Genomic DNA, 21,883 nt, shown 5'->3' with positions numbered 1-21,883 from the left:
AGTTTGCGCATGGTACACTCACGTGCAAAAATATTATTTACTCTGCGTCATAATGCAATTAAATTATTAAAATCAACATATGTATTTATTTATATATTTATTAGAACATCAACAAAAAATATAGGTTAATAATTGTAATAATTTAATCTTGGGGTAAAATAGATATTCCTTCTATTAAGTCAAAACTAGAGCTGTTGCCAGGTCTTCGTTCAGTTGAAGCGAAGCTGGTATTTGTAATTTTTTTTTCGTTATCATAATCTTGACCATTATCATCATCACTGTTTTCATCACCCGAGTCGCCATCATCGTGTTAAGTCGACATAGGGCTCATCGGTGTAGTTTACGACTCGGTCGGTTCGATCTTCTTTTTTGTCTATAATTAATTATTTTTTGAAGATATTCGATTCGTAGTAATCGAATGTTACTTTTTTCAATTACCAGCTTCCGATTATTTTCTGTTTTTTTTTTCCATCTGAAGTCTAGCTCTTTCATAATTCGTCGTAAACTTCATTCCGAGCCATTAAAATGTATATCTTCTTTAAAATTTTCGAAGTCTTTTTATTACAGATTGAACGAAACTATCCATTCCGGTAACTTTCTTCTTCCCTGATCTTTTCTTACCCGGAGTCCCAAGCAGGATGAGCAAGCCAGAGCCTTTAGCTTCGTTAATAATGCACCTAACAGTACTCACTGATGTTTTTGTTGCTTCCGAAGTCTGTTTTACTTTTTCCATAATATCATTCTTCCCCTGTTTTATAATGAAGCAATATACGTCGTACACAATTTTTCTACCCTTTCTTTTGAATACTCCACCAGTTTGTCGCGGCATAGTGTATTTTTTATAAAAAATCAAAAACACTCAACAAATAGCAATGGCAACAAAGTCAACAAGCAATTATAATAAAATATAACTTAACGATTAATAACGATAGATTTTTCACTGTACGCAAGCGTACTTTACGCAAGGTTCGACTGATCTACCAATAACGCGCTCGATACGATTTCCCCTGCCGTCGCGTCTCACCCTCACCACCAAAGTGATCTAAAATTCGGTTCTGCGCAGCCAAGGTCATTTGCTCACGATGTTTGCCGGTTACTATACTTAATGGATAGGCTAATATTTATATGAGTGTTGGACTCCCTAAACCAGTTGCGGAGGCGTTAATGATGAGAATCTTTGGGAGGGTGAGAAATAATGTTAATTTTAAATGCCCAGCGAAGCGGACGGGTACAGCTAGTATTTTATAAATAGACTAGCGACCCGCCCTCGCTTCGCTTCGGAAACATTAAAACACACATGAAACCAAAAAAATAAAATAAAAAATAAAATAAAAAAAGTAGCCTATGTTCATCAGGGACAATGTCGGCTTCTAATGGAAAAATAATTTTTCAAATCGGTCCAGTAGTTTCGGAGCCTATTCGAAACAAACAAACAAACAAATCTTTCCTCTTTATAATATTAGTATAGATTAATTCTCAATATCTTCGGATTAGTCTTTCCCAGAGTCTATGAGATGTTACTGCGTCTTAGTAACGGACAGAATTACTGAAAGGGTTAATAATTGTGATGATGCGCACTGTTCGTGATTTGAAATATAAATAAGCTTAACTCTCCTATTTGTCTGCGAATCCTTGGCTACATTTTACATGGGATTTCAGGTCTACAATTGATGCTTTCAGGCCGAAAGCTGCTTCAGTCACGGAGCCAGCCGTCACGACGGGCTCCCTGCAGATACTGCAAGATGTGAGCCCGACCAAACCTATACGGAGGAAGGTAGGGTTGCCAGGATATTATTTTTTAACGTACTACTATTTTGTGGGAATTTTGTGCATTCGTTTTAATAAATGATTCAACATGCTTTCTTTTTGAATCCAGTCAAACGTGGTTGAAGTCTCGGAGTATAAATTAATTTTAGACCTAAAAATGTTGCAATACTATGACTAGCAATTTTTATCGTTTTGCTTATTGTAGTAAAGTTAAATTGGATCTTTGAAACTATTTATGGGCCCTAAGTATTTAAATAAATAGAACATTATATTGTCGGGTTTTCATAGTTTAATGCCTTTACTACGATCTGCCCACGTCATTACGGATCCTCCCGATCCACTAACGGTGCTTTTAGGCAGCACAACACCGGTCACCGTCCTCGCCGAACCCGTAAACTAACCCATAGACACAGACTACTGAGTTTCTCGTCGGATCTTCTCATTGGGTCGCGTTTCCGATCTGGTGGTAGATTCCGCGAAGGACTGCTCTTGTAGGGTCAGTGCTAGTAACACTCTCGGTTTGAGTCCCGTGACCTATACGTCAAGGCGAAGCTGAAATAGCCTCTCAAGGCTATCAGCATAGGTAGGAGAACCGGAGGGGCCGTGAACTCATTAGTCAACCTACGTTGAATAAAAGCTAGAGGTACATTATATATCAAGCAGTGGAATTATCGGCTGAAATAGCCTCTAAAAACTAGGGTAGAAAAAATAATAATAATAACTGCTTGAAAATTTAGTTTCAAAATAAGTTTAGGAAATGTATTGATCGGTCAGCGTAATGTGTCCCAGGAAGCGGCTCCGGGGACCCCGCTGTCGCTGCTCGGCGTGCGCGGGCTGCGGGACGAGCCGCTGCACCGCTCCGCGCACTGCCTGCCGCACCCCGCGCTCCACCGCCCGCCCCCCAACCCCGCCCTACAGGTACGACCCTCGAACTTATCGTTACAATGGTTACAGTAACGCGATCTATCGCGTCGAAAAGTCGAAAGAATATCGAAGGATCTAGTAGCATTTAGAACGTCCGAGAAGTACAACGCCATCTATTATAAGATAAAGGAAACACAATACTAGAGATGTGTATAATATTCTCGATAATTCTAGAGATGTGGTTTCGATTATAAAAGCGTTGTAGAGATGACGCGCAGTTAGTCAGTAATCGGAACTACTCGAAGCGAACGGATCGCCTGAAGTGAAGCGGAAGTAGTGAATTAAGAATTTTAGTTTTTGTGAGTGTGCTAAGTTCGAATACAGTGTTAACTTGTGATTCGGTAGAATTTTTATTTATCTCGAACCCCGGTGTGTAATAAAATAAATAAATAAAAAGAAATAAATATAAAAAGGAATAAATAAAAATAAAGAAATAGATATTTGAGTCAAATATTCGAACAAACGACTCCTTGTGTCCAGGAGCTCTCCGGGACAGTCAGCGCGGGCGCCTCCGAGCCGGACCTCAATGCCGTGCCGGCCGACGCGAGCATGACCTCAAGTGAAGACGACAAGCCCAAGGACAAAAGCGGTCAGTACGTTTACGTTTGTACGTACGTTTTTGTTACTGTTTATATATCTCAATGAGGTCATCGTTCTTAGTAACATTCAAAGTGATTAACGGAGATCTTGTTCCGGTATGTACGGTATGTACTAGTGGTAGGACCTCTTGTGAGTCCGCACGGGTAGTGTACCACCACCCTGCCTATTTTTGCCGTGAAGCAGTAATGCGTTTCGGTTTCAAGGGTGGGGCAGCCGTTATAACTATACTTGAGACCTTAGAACTTATATCTCAAGGTGGGTGACGCATTTACGTTGTAGATGTCTATGGGCTCCAGTATCCACTTAACACCAGGTGGCTGTGATCTCGTTTACCCATCTAAGAAATAAAAACGGAGAGTGCGTGTGGCAGGTCGGTCCCGCGCGAAGGCCGCGCTGGTGAAGCGCGTGAGGTCTGTCGCGGTATTCTCGCTCGGCCTCAAGCGGGCGCGGGAGGCTGCGGCCGGGGGCGCCGCTCCCAACACCAAGGAGCCGCCCGTCACGCCGGTACGTGCTCTATGGGCTCGCGTCGCCAACCATAGATAATACACATAAATCAGTTATAGATAAGCAACTCGAGCACTCAACAAAAATGTTTACGGGCGTCGGCCACTAGATGGCTTCGCTTCGATTAGTTCCTCATCGCTCCTGTAGATGACAGTAACATATTACCCATCCTATATTTTATTTTTAATGAAGGATTTGGTAAATTTTCAGAAACCACAAGTTGATAAAATTTCATCAATTTGTCTATAACAAATAAAGACTTTATGATTTGTGATTTTTTTTTATTTTCTGTTTAGTTATACACTAATTAAATGTCTTAACTTTAACAACAAATAAGCTTAGGGGCTTCCGCTACAAGATGTCGCTAGTTTCCATACAAAAAAAAATTGTCTTAAAGTATCGCTGTTTCTGGGCCCCGTCGCTAACAAACGATTCTCTTCCATAGTCAACCTCGGCACATAACACACAAACACACTTATATATCCAATAGTGAGGTTGTTGGCTTGTAGTACCGATATAGAACCGGTAGATGTCGCCGTCCTATCTAGTTCTACCTCAAATAAACTTCTCGGTGCTTTAGTAACATCTTCACTGTGTATATTTAATGACGCCGCGGGGCGAAGCTAGTCTAAAAAAAGTAGCCTAAGTTACTCCATCATCAAGTACCTATCAGTGAAAGCCTCGTCAAAATTGGTCCAGCCGTTCCAGAGATTAGCCGGAACAAATAGAAAAAACAGACAGATAGACAAAAATAATAATAAAAATATTTTGGTGTATGTACTGTGGTACATACACACTGAGGTACATACTGTGGTACAATGTGTACTTACGCATTTTGTAAAAAGTGGTTATTTTATTATTACAAACAGACACTCCAATTTTATTTATTTGTATAGATCTCATCTTCCTACACATAGCAAAAAATATATTGAGTGTCGTTTTTAAAGTATCGATTGAAATTTTTTGTTTTTAAAATCCTTATATTAGTATGTAACCCAACTCACTTAGAACAAGCTCAGGATCGTGCCCTAAGTATTTTGAAAAATATAAATTGATTGTCTAAAACCAGCGTCTTCTCTTTCAGAGTCACCCAGCGCCGATGCTGGGAGGAGAGCTGTCTTTGATTCCAATCGAGCAGTTGATACAGGTCGATGATGTAAAGCCTCGACCTTCCACGTAGACGGGCCCTAAGGTTGGGCACCGACGAACGCGAGGGCATAAGTCGCATTGAAGACGCTGCAGTAACTACGTAAATGTTGTTAATATTGAATAGGGTTGTGTCGATAAATGTCGATTTTGTGGTATATAAAGCATACCTCATTTTGTCTTCGTGAGAAAGCCACTATGATTGCAGTTTTTGTGGTTACATTAATCTAATATTATATTATTTTTTTCTATTTATGAAAACATTAATAAGTAAAATGGTTTAACGCGTTAATCAATTTTGAAAAATCGATATTTATCGATTAAAAATACAGTACAGTACAATTGATTAGTTAGCTTAACATTAAACATAGTTAACGCCTGTTAATTAGATTTATATAGACATAAATAGTCTGTACGTAATATAAAACAGTATTGTTGTAGACGTTTTATCGATGTTGTCAGTTTCGTATCGATTCCAGTTGTCAAATTGATTTTTTTTTATATGAGCGTTAAAACGGCCTTAATTGCATTAAAATAAGATGCACGGCTTAACATTAAAATGAAAAACTATGATTTAAATATTCCTCGATCAAAAGTTTTATATCTCCCTTCAAGACCGTTGACTTATTACAATAGTAGGACGGGTCAAAATCGTACGTTAAGCGAATATAGGTATGGTACAGACATTTTAATAATTTAAACATCATAAATATGAATCTTAATGTGTAATAAATAAGGATTAAAATGTTGCATATCGACGCTTGAAAGGCAAACGTGACTAAGCGACAATAACTGCTTTATACGTAAATGATAGGCAATAACCAAATTCGATGCGCAAAAAAAATATATTTCTAGGTCTATTAAAATCATTTCAATCCTACAGCTTGATTCGTTAAAATAATTTTTTTTTCAGGTGTTTAATACTTTAAATTAGTCTACTGTAAAGTTCACGCATTGTCGCTTAGTCACGTTTGCCTTTCAAGCGTCGATATGCATCATGAATTTGGAGAAATAACCTGCTCGTTGATACAGCTAAAGTTTTGCTTGAAAGAAAGCGTAGAAAAAACAAGAAAATTTCACCTTGCGTATTCCCGTGGGTAATCAGACCGGGAGCTCGTGGAAAGTCGTTGACCTCATTCGTCAATTTTACTTTATCGCGATAAATGTTTACACTGGGAGTTGGTTTTGCTGCAGAAGTATTTTTATATACACGAAACGTAAATAACACTTTAAGGCTGTTTTTTACTATTGAAGTAAGTCAGCGAAAGTCATTGTGGGAAATATAAACGCATTAATAAAAAGTTTTTTGTCAAAACTGTTGGGGGAATGTGAAATATTTTGAAAAGTTTTTGATAAAAGTTTTGATGTAATATTTTCAATGTTGATGTTTTTAGGTTAGGAAGTGATGCTTTTGTTTTTTGAAAATTTTAAAAGCAATTTGTGCGACAATAATTTCTTATGGCTAGTCAAACGTGTAGTTCATCAGCTTCGATCGCTAAGTTCTGAAAAATAACCTATAAATACGTGTTGAACTATTCATATAGATATTAAGTTTTACCTGCAATATGTATGTGTATTTACTGGTGGTAGGACCTCTTGTGAGTCCGCGCGGGTGGGTACCACCACCCCGCCTATTTCCTCTGTGAAGCAGTAATGCGTTTCGGTTTGAAGGGTGGGACAGCCGTTGTAACTATGAGATCTTAGAACTTATATCTCAAGGTGAATGGCGCATTTCCGTTGTAGATGTCTATGGGCTCCAGTAACCACTTAACACCAGGTGGGCTGTGAGCTCGTCCACCCATCATAAGCAATAAAAAAATATATAAAACCTTTTTTTATTGCAATGGTTACATAATACTGATTACGTTTACTACCATCACACCACAAGTGACGTCAGAATTGTTTGCATCATAATAATTTATTTAAAAAAAAAAAAAAACGCGTGCTTTGAAGCGATATCTCATCTCTCCGTTAAAAGACATGTTAAATACCTTAACATAAAATAAATAGGTTCTGGTTACTGTGCAAAGTCAATCCGTCCTATTAACAAATCCAGTTATTTTTCGGCTGAAAATAAATTTGTCAGATCTTGTGTGTTATATTTCTCCATGCGGCTTCTTCCATTAAAATTCGAAATACCCCTACCTCTTTAAAAGTTAGTCGTTTGTCGTTTCTAGCGTTGTTTTTATTGTTCTATACGAGTTAAAAGGAAAAAAATCTGAAGCCGAAACGTTGATCCGGCTCGAAAGACCAAAAATGAGCTGTTGATACTTTTTCTATGCTCGGTATTCCTAATGTAGTGTTAACAATAGCACATAAACCTAGGTCACCTAGTCATAGGATAAATTAATAATGCACACTGCATTATTGTTTGTTTATAACTATAGACACGTAACAATACTCAAGTATATCTTTATTTTGTGTATTTTCATTTAATACAAAGTGGAAGTTTTATATTGTTTTTATCTAAGTATTATAACTAAAGGGGTTTACATCGAAACATATACTTTTTGAATATTTTGCAAAGGGCATCAGAAATATTTTGCTAATGTATTTACAATCACTTTTATATTATTGATTTGTTCTAAGGCTTGTCAATTAATTAATAGTTATGTTGACGCACCTGTTGAATTTTACATAGATTTTTAAGCAGTAAAGGCTTTAGTAATTATTATTAGATAAGTAGGTAGCTTCAGAGTTACGTATTTTATCTGAACTAGCGTAATTGATTATACAGCTACTTACATAGATTTACTTAAATACGATAGAATTTATTTTAACTCGAATGTCGAAAATTTCGTAGTAATAACAATAATAAACAGACCCGAAAATAGAGAGAAAAAGTGGTGACTCTTTACTACCACTATGCATCTGCATAGTGGTACGATAAATTAATCCCAAAAAATTTACCAAATTTAATTGAAAATTAAATAAACACGTCATGCATTTCAAAATACAATTTTATAAATAGGCTCGTGACAAGTTTGAAATTTGAAATTATTTAGTGTATTCGTTAAAAAAAATGTGCTATATTTTTCTTAAGCTTTTTGTCTTGTTAAAGCAATAATAATTGTTGTAATACTCATTTTCGCGAGTGCTTTTTTTTATTAAGATCTTGAAGCGAACTCGTCAATTTTGTATTCCAGTATTCATTGATTAATACAACTATATACAAACAATTATTCACTGCAAGTGACATAATAAACTGTCAAGTACAAAGGCTTACAAGTCTCTCCGTAATTGAAAAAAAAAAAAACGAATCGTCGTGATAATGTTTGTAATGGCTTTGTTGGCGTAGCGTATGTACAATCCGTTGTTATAATTATTTTTATACGAAATATTTGATGTTGCCCGTTTTTGTTTTCTCGTAGTTATCAAAAATAAATTTGCATAATTACACGTTGTTTTATTATGAAATAAAAACAAACATAATTTCTTTAGAAAACATATCGACGCTCGAAAGGCAACGTGACTAAGCGACAATAACTGCTTTGTACATAAATGATAGGCAATAACCATATTCGACGCGCAAAAAAAAAAAAATTCTAGGTCTATTCAAATCATTTCAATCCTACAGCTACTAGATAGATTCTACTACAGCTAGATTCGTTAAACTTTTTTTTTTCCAGGTATTTCAACTTTAAATTAGTCTACTGTAAAGTTCACGCATTGTCGCTTAGTCACGTTTGCCTTTCAAGCGTCGTTATAGGACAAGAAAAATACATTGCAATGAAAAACGTAACCTTTTTTTTGACATGTTTTTTATTACACATTTCAACATACAATAGCAAGTAAACATGGATCCGATCCAATAATCAGAACGTTACATAAATACTAGATCACAGGATATCTACTAAAATATTTAGGTCGGCGCCCTAATCTACTATCTTTAAATTGCCGTCAATAGAACTATCCGAGAATTTTAATTTAACTAAAATTTCATACTATCCATATTTAGCCCATAGATTATAATATAATATAGACAATGTAGATTACAATAACAATTTGATCTTGATTTGCATTACCTCTTTGTTTAGTCATAACATTGGCTGGTGAATCGATATAAAATAACGTTCAAAGATTCCATTATATAAAAAAAATAACACATACGTAATAAGCTAATAGGTCTGTTAAGAAGCCTTTATACATTCACATTTTTTTTATATCGATTCAATCTTGATTCCATCTGACGATACAAAAACCAGCCGCTATTGTATAAAGGGCCTTCAGAGGCGATTTTCGCTGCTCGTCGGTACATAGGAGCATTGAGCATAAATAACTATAACAATTAAACCACATTGGATAGTTCTATTGACGTTTACACCTTAACACATTCACGCCGGCGCTGTAGTTCATGTTTCTCGCCTATAGGTGGCTGTAATGAGATTTTCGGTAATGGGTCCGAACAAAATGTTTCATCAAACGATTATTGTAAGGATACCGGTTTTCAGGCAATAATCTTTTAAAGCTATTGAGGTTATGTGTTCAGTGTGCTTATTGCGGAGTTTTTAGCTTCTCGATCGCGTAAACGTTAACTCGAATTTATATGGAGTTGGAACACCGCCCCTACGTTTGCCGTTAAAAAACTCTCCTTCGGTGTGCTTAGTGCGAGTTTCTTAACGTTCTCGATAGCGTAAAAGTTAAGCCTATTTTGTATACAGTTGGAACAGCGCCCCTAGCGGCAAACGTACGCAAACGATCCCACTCCATACAAATATGAACTAACTTTTACGCTGCCGACCGAGAGGGCTGGTGGTCGTGGCGCCGACGACCGCCAGTCCGGCGTCCCGAGGGGGAGGGTGATGGGAGAGATGTGCTCCGCACTAAACGCTTCACTTTCCCCCCCTTGCCTTTTCATGAGTTTTGTCTCATGCGAGGTTTGGACGTTGGTTGTTGAGAGACAGGAGGTTTTAGTCGGTTCGACTCCGACATGCCCCGCCCTCCATCCCCAGTGAAGGGCGGAAGTCCGGCGATTTCCTCCTGACAAAAAAAAAAAAAAAACTTTTACGCTATCGAGAACGTTAAAAAACTCGCACTAAGCACACTGCACACACTGTATACGTCCAGACAATTCTGTGTGAATCACCGATAGTACGCGCCAGCATGAACGTGTTAATAAGCTAAGAGAGCTGCACTGGTAGGCCTGAAATGAAATTTGCCTAAAAGCTATCACTTTCTGAATGATAATTTCGAGCTGAGTATGTTTGAATATAAAGCATAACGACACACTCGGCGGTGGACGCGCCCTGACGAAAGCGAACGCATTAGTATGCTCCTTGTCATTAAAACAAGCAGTAATAACTTTAGGTGCGTTCCCTATCGATTCGTTGAAGATGTGTTTCCATAGACACAGTCCACTGAGTTTCTCGTCGTATCTTCTCAGTGGGTCGCGTTTCCGATCCGGTGGTAATTCTGCGAAGCACCGCTCTTGCTAAGGCCAGTGTTAACAACACTTGTGGTTTGAGCCCCGTGAGGCTCACCTACACGTCATGGCGAAGCTGAAATAGCCTCTCAAGGCTATCAGCACAGGTAGAGCGAAAAAAAGATGTAAATTTAAAAACCATGTCAAATTAAAAAAAAACAAGTGAAGGGAGCTGATTACATTTCGCGCCTCAATTTTTTCATGAAAACGACTAGTAGTTATCGATGAAAAAATTTTGACATTAGGAGAGTTAAAGTAATTATCATCATTCTTTGCGAATCACCGAATTATTTAAACCACTTTTACTGTTTAATTTCGCTTAAAGCATAATCACGCCATAATTGTCTGCGGCCACGAAAACTGTAAAGTATTTGAAATGTCGGAATAAATGATAAAAGCAACGGTGAAACATCTATTATGCAAACGTTTTATAATTCAAATTGTAATCGATTCTAATATTATCGATAGGTATGGGACTATTATTAGGATAGGATTGACATTAAATATTCGTACCAAGATTTATAGTTGTTTGTCCAAACACGCCATATGAAAAAGAAAAAAAAAATTCACAGATTCACATGTTGTGTAGTAATTTTTTCTACCTATTCTGGGGCTAAAGGGCGCTATAGAGCTATTCCAGCTACGCCTGGGCTGGTAGGTGAGCTCACGGCCTCAACTCGGGAGAACTAGCCCTAGCAAGGGCAGTGCTTCGCAGAGTCTACCACTGGATGTATAGTATGAACTTGCTAGTATCCCCACTATAGTAGATAGTGTATCTACTCTGCTTTATATTTAAACACACTAATAATCGAGTAACTAAGACACAACATTTAGTTTTATACAACAAGATAACTATTTGATGTTTACCTACATTTAATCTTTTACAACATTGACTCACGACACTTTTTTAATATATCTAAAAGCGTATTATTATTACACATATTAGAAAAGGTTAAAACATAAAAATATACAATAAATAGTAAAGACATACAAAAATAACTCAACTTTTTTCAGAAGATGGAATTGGCTAGTTGGATTCCTAGTTTGGTAATAAAATAGGTAGAAATATACATATATATTTTAATGTAAATGCAAATGTTTATCACAAAAATAATTGGTATGCATATCATTTTGATAAAATCGGTAGTGATATAGGTGGCGTCACTGACAATTCTAAGGAAAACTAATTATCTTATTTTATCTCTAAGAGTATTTATAACATATTATGGATAAAATTCACGATATGTGTGGCACAAAAGTTTTCGAAATTTACTTATTTTGAATAAACTGGACTTTTTTCTTCAGAAACTTTGTGGAAACTAAAATCCGACTTGCGTATCCTAAATGCTACAACAGAAACTATTATGAGCATCATGACGCGCCGTCTGATTAATAATTTATTACAGGAAACGATAAAGGCAAATTCTTCGGGTGAAGCCCGGTAAACGGAAGGCCCGAAAGCCCTTCGGAACTTTATTCGTTAACTTTCGGACTTATATTTTTCCAAATCTCCTCTGTTTCGTGATTGTTATCGTTACTTGATTTTATAATATTTCAGATTAAAGGATTTGCTTGTTTCTTCGTGTTGCAATCTTTGTAACTGTTGCACTTCTAGAAGGTATCTGAAACAGTACTACTGCATTCCGATAGATGGCGCGCGGTCGTCGGTTTTGTCGTGCGAAACATAAGCATCGATTGTAGGCGGAGTTTTGTTACTCGTGGGTAGTTAATAATTAAATGAATAAAATGGGTGGCGTGTGTAGTTGGGTTCGACGTACTTTCTGTACATGAAAATATTCATCTCCTTGTTATTTAAATCTTTCAATTTCTTCATAACTTCCTTATAAATCTCGATGTAGGTACATTCATCGGGGTCTTTGGGCAGCAAGAACATCGCAAAGACGTAATGGTCGAAATCGTCAACTTTGGTCAATTCGTATCCAATACGAACGAACGTGTCAACTTTCTTCTTCTCGTCCCAACATTGGAAGTCGCCTAGCATGTTCATTATTTGTAGCTCAAGTGGGGCGGTGACGGCGAGGGCGACAATTTTAAAATAAAATTTACTATCCAACATTTCTTTGAACAGTTTCGCGAATCCTACACTGAAATTCTCAATGCATTTATCGATCAAATCAATGTTGAACTCCCGGATTTTCGGTTCGACAGACATAACGGCCTCTTTCGCCACCATACTGAACTTCAGGAACCAAATCCTTTCGTAAACTTCTTCGATCCGCAACGATTTAAAAATAACGTCCAAAATCCTCTTGTACATTTCGTTCATGTATTTGTATGATGAAAGATTGTTTTCAAAACTGAATACGTCTATGTCGTTCAGGAATTCTTCGAACAAGCGCCTAAACACGTACACCTCCGTGTTGACGGTCCTCCAACGAATAATACAATCTTCGAGCACGTTCAAAACCTTCGCGGATTTTCTATTGAAATCGTTTTCATTCTTAAAATACGTAAGGTATTTAGCGACGAATTTCCATTTCGCTTTAGTTAAGTCGTCCACGAATTTTGCTTCTTGAAATTGTAATCCGGATAAAGCGTTCCTTATTGTCTTTTCCGTCAAATCTCTGAGGACCGCGTCGCGCACCAAGTGCACGTTTTTGCTCATGCACTTGACAACAATCTCCCTCATGGTTATGTAGGTACCGGTCAACGGCATATTATCAACTACATTCCAAAGAGTCTCTATGTATTCTCCCTTCAGTTCGTATGGCAATCTGTCCGAAGCACCCAAACTGATCAAGTCCTCGTCATCAGTAGGCCGTAATGTCAGAGTGAAATTTTTCAGCAAATCAAATAAGGCATTCCTGATATCCGGATCCGATTTAAGTATCTTATGATAGAGATTCTTGTAAATGACCGATCTCAGAGATACGTTGTCGTTTTGCGTCCACACTTCAACGATTATATTCTTCAAATCCTCGACATCCAAGCATTGGAACGCCAAACGTATGCCATGCTTTTGAACCGAAACCGGCTTGTCAATTAATGACTTAACGAACTCCAGGCAAGCTGGTCTCGGCAATTTGGCCAAATAAGAATTGAATATCGACAGACAAAACTTTACGTAATCCCCCCTGAGATATTTGTGAACGTAATGCAATGGTAGTGGAGGACGCGTGAAACACATGAACCTGCAGATAGCCTGTTGCGTGAGTAGTGTGTTCCCATCTATTTGATCGAAGTGGATCTTGGTTTCGGTGGGCACGAATTTCTCCATAAAATTAATTACATAATCTGTATCGCCCAGTTTCAAAATTCCATAGACTATATCGTTTGCAGTTGTGTAGTAGTACGCTTCTCTACATAGGTTTCTTTCGTATATACTCAAGACATCTTTGGCTATATCGTGGTTGAAATATATCTTGAGTTTTGATAATACGCTAGCGACTCGGATTCGAAGCATTTGTACGCCGAAGATTTCTTCTAGGCGCGGGAGATTGGCAAGAAAAACAGAAACGTCTTGTTTAAGAAATTTATATAGCTTCCCTTGAGTCAACTTATCAGTGTAACGAAGTTCGTTTTTGAGGAGATGGTGATTTTGGAACTCCTGTATATCAGCTAGTATATAGTTTTCTAAGACCTCCGGTATATTGTGGATGGTTTTATTGAAATGATACAAGAGATCCAAAATATAATGTACGTATGTTCTTATCCTTGGTTTTAATTCCTCATTGGACGGTTGCATTTCAATATCGTTGATCCTATTTAAATAATAAGATAAAACGTATTCATAAACCATTTCGAATTCTTCCTTCGTTAGAGAGCCAACTTGCACCCTGAAGAAGTTAAAGTATACGCCGCTTTCCAGAAACCTGCTGATATTCTTCGGAATCTCTATTCTATTGATTATATTGTAAATTAGTGGCATTATTTTGAAATCGCTTTTAGGGCTGTGATAATCGGGTTCGTATATTCTCAAGTTATAAAGTAATTGGTTGTAAGCCTCCCAACATGGAAGATCAAATTTGTATACATTGTGTTCAGTCATAACGGCTTCAACAAACATCTCTCTGACGTGTAGCATCTCATTGATGTGTCTTTCATAAAAATATCGTAGTACCTTTTCAATGTCTCTATCAGTTTTTGCAGATTTCACTAACACAATTAACATTTCTGCCCTGGTGTCTAATTTTTTGGTGACCTTTATTTTCTTTTTCAATTCTTCAAACGCCTTCTCAAATCTTACAAACCTATAGAGCGTGAAATCATTTTCGGTACCACTTAACTCTACACCTCTTTCGATTTGCTGCAGAGACCATGCTTCTTTAATATCTATCCTCATTAGATCGAAATAGCGATTTTGATAAAAATGAGGGCTCAGTCGAAACTCTTCATTAGGCCATTTTTTCTTGAAGATCTTTTCGAATTCTATTAACCTTTCTTCAAACGGTATCAATTCGAAAATGTATTTATAGTTTGAATAAAAATGCATACGCCAAAATTGAGTAATACTATCAGGCAGCAATACTGTCAAATAGAATTTAGCATCCTGTACCGTGCTAAACTTAAGCAGAACAGGCCTACGGACAATTCTCAGATAGAACAAGGGAAGATTGTAAAGACGGGTCTTGTGTTTGGTCATTATATCTTTTGAAATTCGCAAACCGATTGCCTTCTGATTCAATTCGAATCCATCGTTCGACCAAAACTTTTCCAACATATCCAAAAAATTATCTGCAGACACAGCATACAAATAGCTGAACTGCGCGAGCATGTCGTTATGTTCGCTCTCGGGAGTGTTTTCAAAGCAGTATGTTGCTATAGGGAACGAATCTCCGATGTAGTACGTCAGCATTTGCTTGTCAATCAGAGAATTAACATCGGGCACATTTTGCAACCTAAACGACTCTGAGGTGCGTACGAGGAACTTGTAGCCGTTCTGTGTTAGTCGCTGTTTTTTGCAGTAATTATAAAATTCAATTATCTTCTCGTCTTTCACGTGCATAGAGACAATTGTCAATAACTTTCTTACCATTTTAAACGACATGTACGGAAATAATTCGTTGTGCAGGTAGTCTACATTTATGATATGTGAATATTCATCTTCGAATAGCCACGAGCTTTTCAAAGCTCGCGAAACATACAAACTGTCACCGCATTTTATCGTTTCCAAAATATAATCGAGATTTTTATATTTCGATGCCAAATCGATTTTGAACAATCTGTCGACGTCAGAATGTTCGGGTTCATATCTAACGTGTTCAAAATCTACTTTATTCGAGAAGGCTTCGTTGACTTTGTTGTTTAGTTCACGTTGCCTCTCGCCGAGATTTTTCCCAGTTAGAATCATTTTGACCTGAAATAAAATAAAATTCTGCTATAATTTTAATACATTGCAAAAATTATGTTCAGTTATATTTCTTCTGTTGTTATAAAAATTATAACTACCCATTTATATCGTAATCTTAAAATATTTTTAGGAAATAACTATTAATTTCAAAATTGTCAAAAGGTTTGTGAAGCTGTCATTCAATATAATTTCATTGCTGATTTTTATTGAATATATTTTTTTTAATTATTATTATAGTAACAAGCATACGGCCATGGATCGTCGCTCATGGATTACCAGATGGTAAGTGAGGTTGTAGGTGCATCTATAGAAATATTATTATAAATAAAACACTACATTACAAAAACCATACCGAGATACCAAAAAAAATAATCTTTGATAAATTCCAAATTTTTATCAAAAGCCATTGTATTTAAAATTTCCTTGATAAGGATTAAAAATGGATTAGCAATAACAGATTAGACCACTACTTAATAAACTGATTTTTAGACTAAAGCAACAGCTAGCTACTAGATGTAATATTCGACAATAAACAGAACATCTGGAGGCACGTAATATAACAGATGGAGATTATCTTGAACGTTCCACGAGATATTATCATATCGTCATTCTTAAAACAATAACTGCTTCGTACACTCTCTAGTGATTTTATCTCTGATAGTCCTAACAGACCACTGCTCAATTACCAAATTTTTTTTCATTTAAAAAATCATTTACTTAACAGTCCGAATTGCATTATTAACACTTCCAAGATAAGTTTACATATATGCAAGTTCTGTACCGTAACCACACATTTACATTCTATTTTTACACTGTCAGTCGAGAAAACAAGGCATCTGCTCTGTGGAACAATTTCCCATTGTCATTCATGCCCTACCTGTATAGTTTTAACATGGTGGATATTTGTCAGATAATGACAATATGAAATCGTGTTGGCAATAAGCACTTGGGGCCTTATTCACTTGTAGAATAAAAATGTATTTTGGGTTTAAATTCAGACTAAATAATAATGAAATACTAAACTATAACATAATTAATCAGTAGGAGTCATATTTCAATGGAAGGCAATGTGCGTTGTATGTTAACTGATTAACTCATTATTGGGAGTAACATTTCATCACTGAATTTGAATAGACAATTGGCATTAACAATTCAATTTTTTTAACTTCTTTTTATCAAATTTTGTAGACCTTTTTACTGGTGGTAGGACCTCATGTGAGTCCGCACGGGTAGGTACCACCGCCCCGCTTATTTCTGCTGTGAAGCAGTAATGCGTTTCGGTTTGAAGGGTGGAGCAGCTGTCGTGACTATACTGAGACCTTAGAACTTATATCTCAAGGTGTGTGTTGCATTTAAGTTGTAGATGTCTATGGGCTCCAGTAACCACTTAACACCAGGTGGGCTGTGAGCTCGTCCACACATCTAAACAATAAAAAAAAAAACCTCGGAATGCAATCACAATTTTTTTTTAAGATTTATTTGACTTCCTATGTATGTATATCTGATGTACATATTAAATTTTCCATTCAATAGTAATTTACCAAACATCATTACTATAGTAAATCAACTATGACTGGTTCCACACATGCATACCTTTGTAAATAATTATATTATACTCACAAATTGATTCATCAAAGCACACACAACCACTGAAACCGGAATAATGAAAATCGGCAGTATATCCCAATAATGAGTTATCTAACAACTAAACAAGGTTTTTTTATTTGTGTCCAAAAGGGGAAATATAGAATTTGAATGCAAGATTTTAAACCTTGGACATTCTGATCAAATCTTTTTCATGTTTATTGAATAGATGGATGCACATGCTCATAGCTACCCTGGTGTTGGATGTTCACCAGAACTCACAGAATTTCTGGTAAAAAAAAAATTAATATTATAATTGTGCAAATTTAATTTTTTGAAAGTCCTACATAAAAGACAAGAAGTCTTCTATGTACTTAAAAAAATTACTTTAGGCATGACTGTAAAGAAATAATATTTCGTTCTCTTCCTTCCTTCCATCTCCTTTTTACCATCGCATCGCTATCGGAGCAGAGTTCATTAATACCAATTAATGAACTCTGCTCCGATAGCGATGCGGTGAAGTAGTTCCAGAGACCTTTTCCCGTTTCAGGTGGAAATCTTCGCGGTATTTCCCGAGCTATATGACAAGTCGTTCTTCCAATGAGGTTTGAGGACAGTCCTCAGCAGTAAACAGTGTCAAGATATGTTCCAGTAATTGCTTATGTCCGTGAGCGATGGTCACCACTTACCACCAGGTGCGGTTGTGTGCTGCCAAATATGGCAATTACAAAGTAAATAAAGATCCAATTGCAATTTGTAACTAAAGCTTACCTTTTACTTTATACACTCATTAATGTTACATATATTTTTGATATTTAAAAATATATCTAAATGTCAATGTAATACTATTTTTATTTAACTTTCATTTGAAAATTAACTTGCCAATGAGCATCTCATATAAATGTTAATATCTCTATCTACGATAAGAATTTTATTACCCCGCCCTTAACCACAGATCAGTGATAATCACACATGTACTAATTATATTATCTATAACTTTTGGACAGTAAAATTCAATAGCAAGTGGAAAACAAGAAAATTTTGTTCTATCGGGAAATTTGGGATGATAAGGCAATGAAGTAGGAAACCTATGGAAATGAAACGTCAACCAAAATTTCGTGCCACTGTGACGTCATCTGGCCACAAAACATGGCGGCTTTAGTGCTGTACAAAAGATTTCAATGTTATCAGGTTTTATCGATAAACGTTCTTGGCTCATTTTATTTTAAATATTGTTGAGTATTATTTATTTGTAGAATTTATACTTTAATGGGAAGTAAGTAGGTATATTGTTATGTGCAAATATGATATGATTTAGATGGGTGAAATCTAAGACAAGTTCGTCCTTCGAATTTGCCAAGTAAACGATATGATGATTTTTAAAAGTTGCTACACTGATTTTATGAAGTTGTCGTTTGTCGCAAAACATAAAGATATCGCGCAGTACAGTGCAATCTGCCCATTTCTAGCATGCTAAATGTTATCGTATTTTGAGTACGTGTTTTTCTTAGACTATTACAATCTATTTTAATTGTTTTGCTGACTCTAAAGTCCGTAACATACTACCGCAGCGCACCCCAAGGAAGGAGCGCCGCACCATTTGAATCACTTTCGCTTGAGAGTGATTCAAATTTTAAACTTATCAAGGGACCGCGTGAAAAAAAAAACACCTACAGAACATTTATTCATTAATTACAAACGTCATTCCTTGTGACTTCCTCTCTAAAATCACTTAATTATTAAATATTTAACAAATTTACAATAGTGTTTTACTCACTGCGGAATAAAACTATTTTATTTAAATAGTTCCGAAGAGATTTTGTCGGTAGCCTTTTTCCCGAAATATCTAAACAGAATGTCTAAATATGTTTTGATGACATATTTTAAAGTGGTATTTATGATTAGTGTCATGATCAATAGATTCCGACCGAAAAATGGATTTTTCGGATGAGAGCTCCATAATGAATTTAAATACATATAGATAATAGTTTTAGGACATCGACTTTCTTGAGATCCTATAAAATACGTTTTAATTATTATTTTTGTATGTTTTAAGCATGATAAATTATGAAATTTTATATAATCAATCATATTAAATCGATATCAAAGTCAATAAATAATGTACAACCCAAAACAGACGGCCGAACTGACGTGACAATGACATTTGGCGCGCTAAACATGGCGGATTTTCGGCCTCATTAGACGGAGATGGAGATATTTACGTATATTCATGTTTCATTTTATGTACGCACTGAAATACTGTTATATTGTTTTCCTGCGAGTTAAAGTGCTGAGTAAGAACGAGATAGATATATGTTTATGTATGTGCCTTCAAAATGGGTGCTATTTATATAAGCAATTGTACGTATAGAACAATATGTCGTGTCCCTACTATATAGGTCTATGTGATAAGGTCATTTTGACTTTGCCATCAATTTGTCAGCTGTCAGATACATTTTTTTAAGGGATTTTATAACCTGGTAACTAATAATTCATTATTATCAAAAATAATTCACTATTACCCTTCGATCAATATTGATCAAAGCTATTACCAAAAAAATTAAGATAATATTTTCTTCTGTTTTCGCGAGTCGTAGACATAAAAGTATTTTTATAATTATTATTTGACTATAACAGAACGTACTAACACTAAATATGCAAGATTAACCAAAGTAGAGATGTGATTGATTGATGCGGAGATGGCTAATGTTCCTCCTTTCTCCTACGTGTTTTATTACATGGATTTTAGTAGGCAGAGGCTTGGCTTTGCCCCTGACATTGCTGACGTCCATAAGCGACGGTAACCACTCACCACCCAAAAGCGCTTTATTCACGATCCATCTTGCTGTACGTCCCGCCCAGGCCATAGACGATGCAAAAGTACCATGAATAGGCTTGACGTACGTCGATAATTATTATTTGTTTGCTGGATTTGCAGGACCAATTTTGCATCCAGCGAGTGCCCCCACCACCGCGAACGTCGTGCAGATAGACAGTGAATAACGTGGACGTACGTCAGAGCGGTCCTGCGTCGTGCGTGCTTGATCGTGTATAGACTTGCTGTACAGCAGATTTAACTTTTAAAGCTTGTTTCGAGAGGAGACTGCACGTCAAAATGGATCATGAAACACTTTCAAGATTTATTGAAAGATATAAGTTCCACATGTTTGTGGAATGTCTCAAGCGCAGACTATATGAATAAACAAAAAATAATAAACGTATTACAATTTTTTAGGCCCATTTTAGTGGAAGCTGCAAGGATTGATGGCGTGCGTAAAAAATGATATTAATTATTTGAGTATACTCTGCACGTTTAAAAAAAATCATCAAAAACCTCTTGCTATTTTTTGCCTCTCTTCTGGTGCTGCTGACAACATCAGAAGGACTCCTATTTTTGGCGTTTTGATAAAACAGCTGGCATTTTAAATAAATTAAAACCCTCTCATTTAATTCGTTCGATTTATTCTGTTCGCGCTTGATACATCCAGCACCGCGGCCTTGAGCAACGTACAGCCGTGATGGATCGTGAATAAAGCGCTAAATGCATCGTGCATCGTGCATGGCCTTGGCGGGACGTACAGCAAGATGGAACGTGAATAAGGCGCTTAAAGCTGTATGCTCGTCACTCATACTTAGAAATATAGGACGTATAAATACACTAAAGCCGTCCTTTTTCTTAAACATGAATTAATGTGAAATTCTTGCATTTTTTCCTCAAAGAGGGAAAAATAAAAATTTTACGGAAAAAATGACAATCGACAATTAAACAACGGCTTTCCGTATGTTTTGAGTTCTCCTCAAAGAGAATATTAACACTAAAATCGGTATCATCATCTCAGCCTGTCTGCCGTCCACTGCTGAACATAGGCCTCTTCAATTGGTGTCTAGTGCGGTCAACCCGTTTCCACCTGCAATCAACGTGACCCAGCGATTTTCACTAGGTCGTCGGTCCATCTGATAAGTAGCCGTCCCACACTACAATACTCAACGTATTTCATTTAAATAAAAAGGTCATACGTACTTCGATTGCCGAGTCGTTTTCTTACTTAGGTGTTCATTGTTATGTATCAAGAATTATATTGAAATAATTCCACAGTGCACAAGCACAATTTTAAGCACCTTGAAAGAGTATCCAACTGGTAATTAATGAAAGAAGAAAATTTATTTTAAGCATGTGATTTGTGCCTCACCTCTGTCAAGGGAACGACAGAAATGAGAACGGGGAAAATCAATATCTAGTCAAAAGGGGTTAACAGCACAGTAAACAAACACCTGTAGATGTAATTCCATAAGTACATCAGAAATTGTGAAAATTTTTATGTTTTCCTTTTTACAATCTACCTAAAAAGTATTTATAAACAGATCAATGGACATAAATTTATGGACCGTACCTATTTGAAATGACGACAAAAGATTTTTTATGTTGTGTATTCACAGCTTATTTCGTTCTGAAACCATTTGAAGTTTTTATGCTAAAATATTTTTTCTATTTGATTCTGTAAAACAAAACTGAAATATTGTTAAAATGACAAGATTTAAGCTATTTTCTCCATTTACTAAATTGATAAATAAAAAATAAAGTGAAATTACAGAGCATAAAGAAAATTTATTGAAATAATTGAAGG

At 36.3% G+C, this 21,883-nt stretch overlaps 2 protein-coding genes and 1 long non-coding RNA gene across 5 annotated transcripts in view; 2 read left to right on the top strand and 1 right to left on the bottom strand.

Moving 5' to 3' along the window:
- wwk (anoctamin 8 white walker) overlaps positions 1–8,338 on the top strand; it is a 42,692-nt gene extending 34,354 nt beyond the window's left edge. For both annotated transcript variants that reach the window (XM_028185974.2, XM_028185975.2), the window contains exons 20-24: positions 1,681–1,774; positions 2,557–2,685; positions 3,172–3,280; positions 3,662–3,795; positions 4,880–8,338. In XM_028185974.2, coding sequence (XP_028041775.2) covers positions 1,681–1,774; positions 2,557–2,685; positions 3,172–3,280; positions 3,662–3,795; positions 4,880–4,975 — 562 coding nt within the window. In that variant the 3' untranslated portion in view covers positions 4,976–8,338. The remainder of the gene's footprint in view (positions 1–1,680; positions 1,775–2,556; positions 2,686–3,171; positions 3,281–3,661; positions 3,796–4,879) is intronic.
- A 3,093-nt stretch (positions 8,339–11,431) lies between these two features.
- Positions 11,432–21,604, bottom strand: LOC114251640 (uncharacterized). 2 transcript variants are annotated; one of them, XM_089739187.1, is made up of 2 exons: positions 21,280–21,604; positions 11,432–15,680 (listed from the first exon to the last, which is right to left on the bottom strand). In XM_089739187.1, exon 2 carries the CDS (start codon positions 15,672–15,674, stop codon positions 12,090–12,092), a length of 3,585 nt encoding a protein of 1,194 aa, XP_089595313.1. In that variant the 5' UTR covers positions 15,675–15,680; positions 21,280–21,604; the 3' UTR covers positions 11,432–12,089. The 2 variants fall into 2 exon arrangements, with proteins under 2 accessions (XP_089595313.1, XP_028041780.2); XM_028185979.2 differs by lacking the exon at positions 21,280–21,604 and adding an exon at positions 18,030–18,874.
- On the top strand, positions 15,655–18,101 carry LOC149499700 (uncharacterized). The gene is made up of 3 exons (XR_016325570.1): positions 15,655–15,836; positions 15,912–15,956; positions 17,809–18,101. It is a non-coding gene; the product is annotated as an uncharacterized LOC149499700 (long non-coding RNA).
- Positions 21,605–21,883: the final 279 nt, after the last annotated feature.

Source organism: Bombyx mandarina, chromosome 28, assembly GCF_030267445.1.
Source record: "Bombyx mandarina strain Sakado chromosome 28, ASM3026744v2".
Classification (NCBI taxonomy): Eukaryota; Metazoa; Arthropoda; class Insecta; order Lepidoptera; family Bombycidae; genus Bombyx; species Bombyx mandarina.
Note: the sequence above shows the minus strand (reverse complement) of the source record. Positions and strands in the feature narration are given on the sequence as shown.

Coding starts and splice junctions, on each gene's coding strand:
- LOC114251640 (XM_089739187.1), bottom strand. CDS start 15,674: ATGATTCTAACTGGGAAAAATCTCGGCGAGAGGCAACGTGAACTAAAC.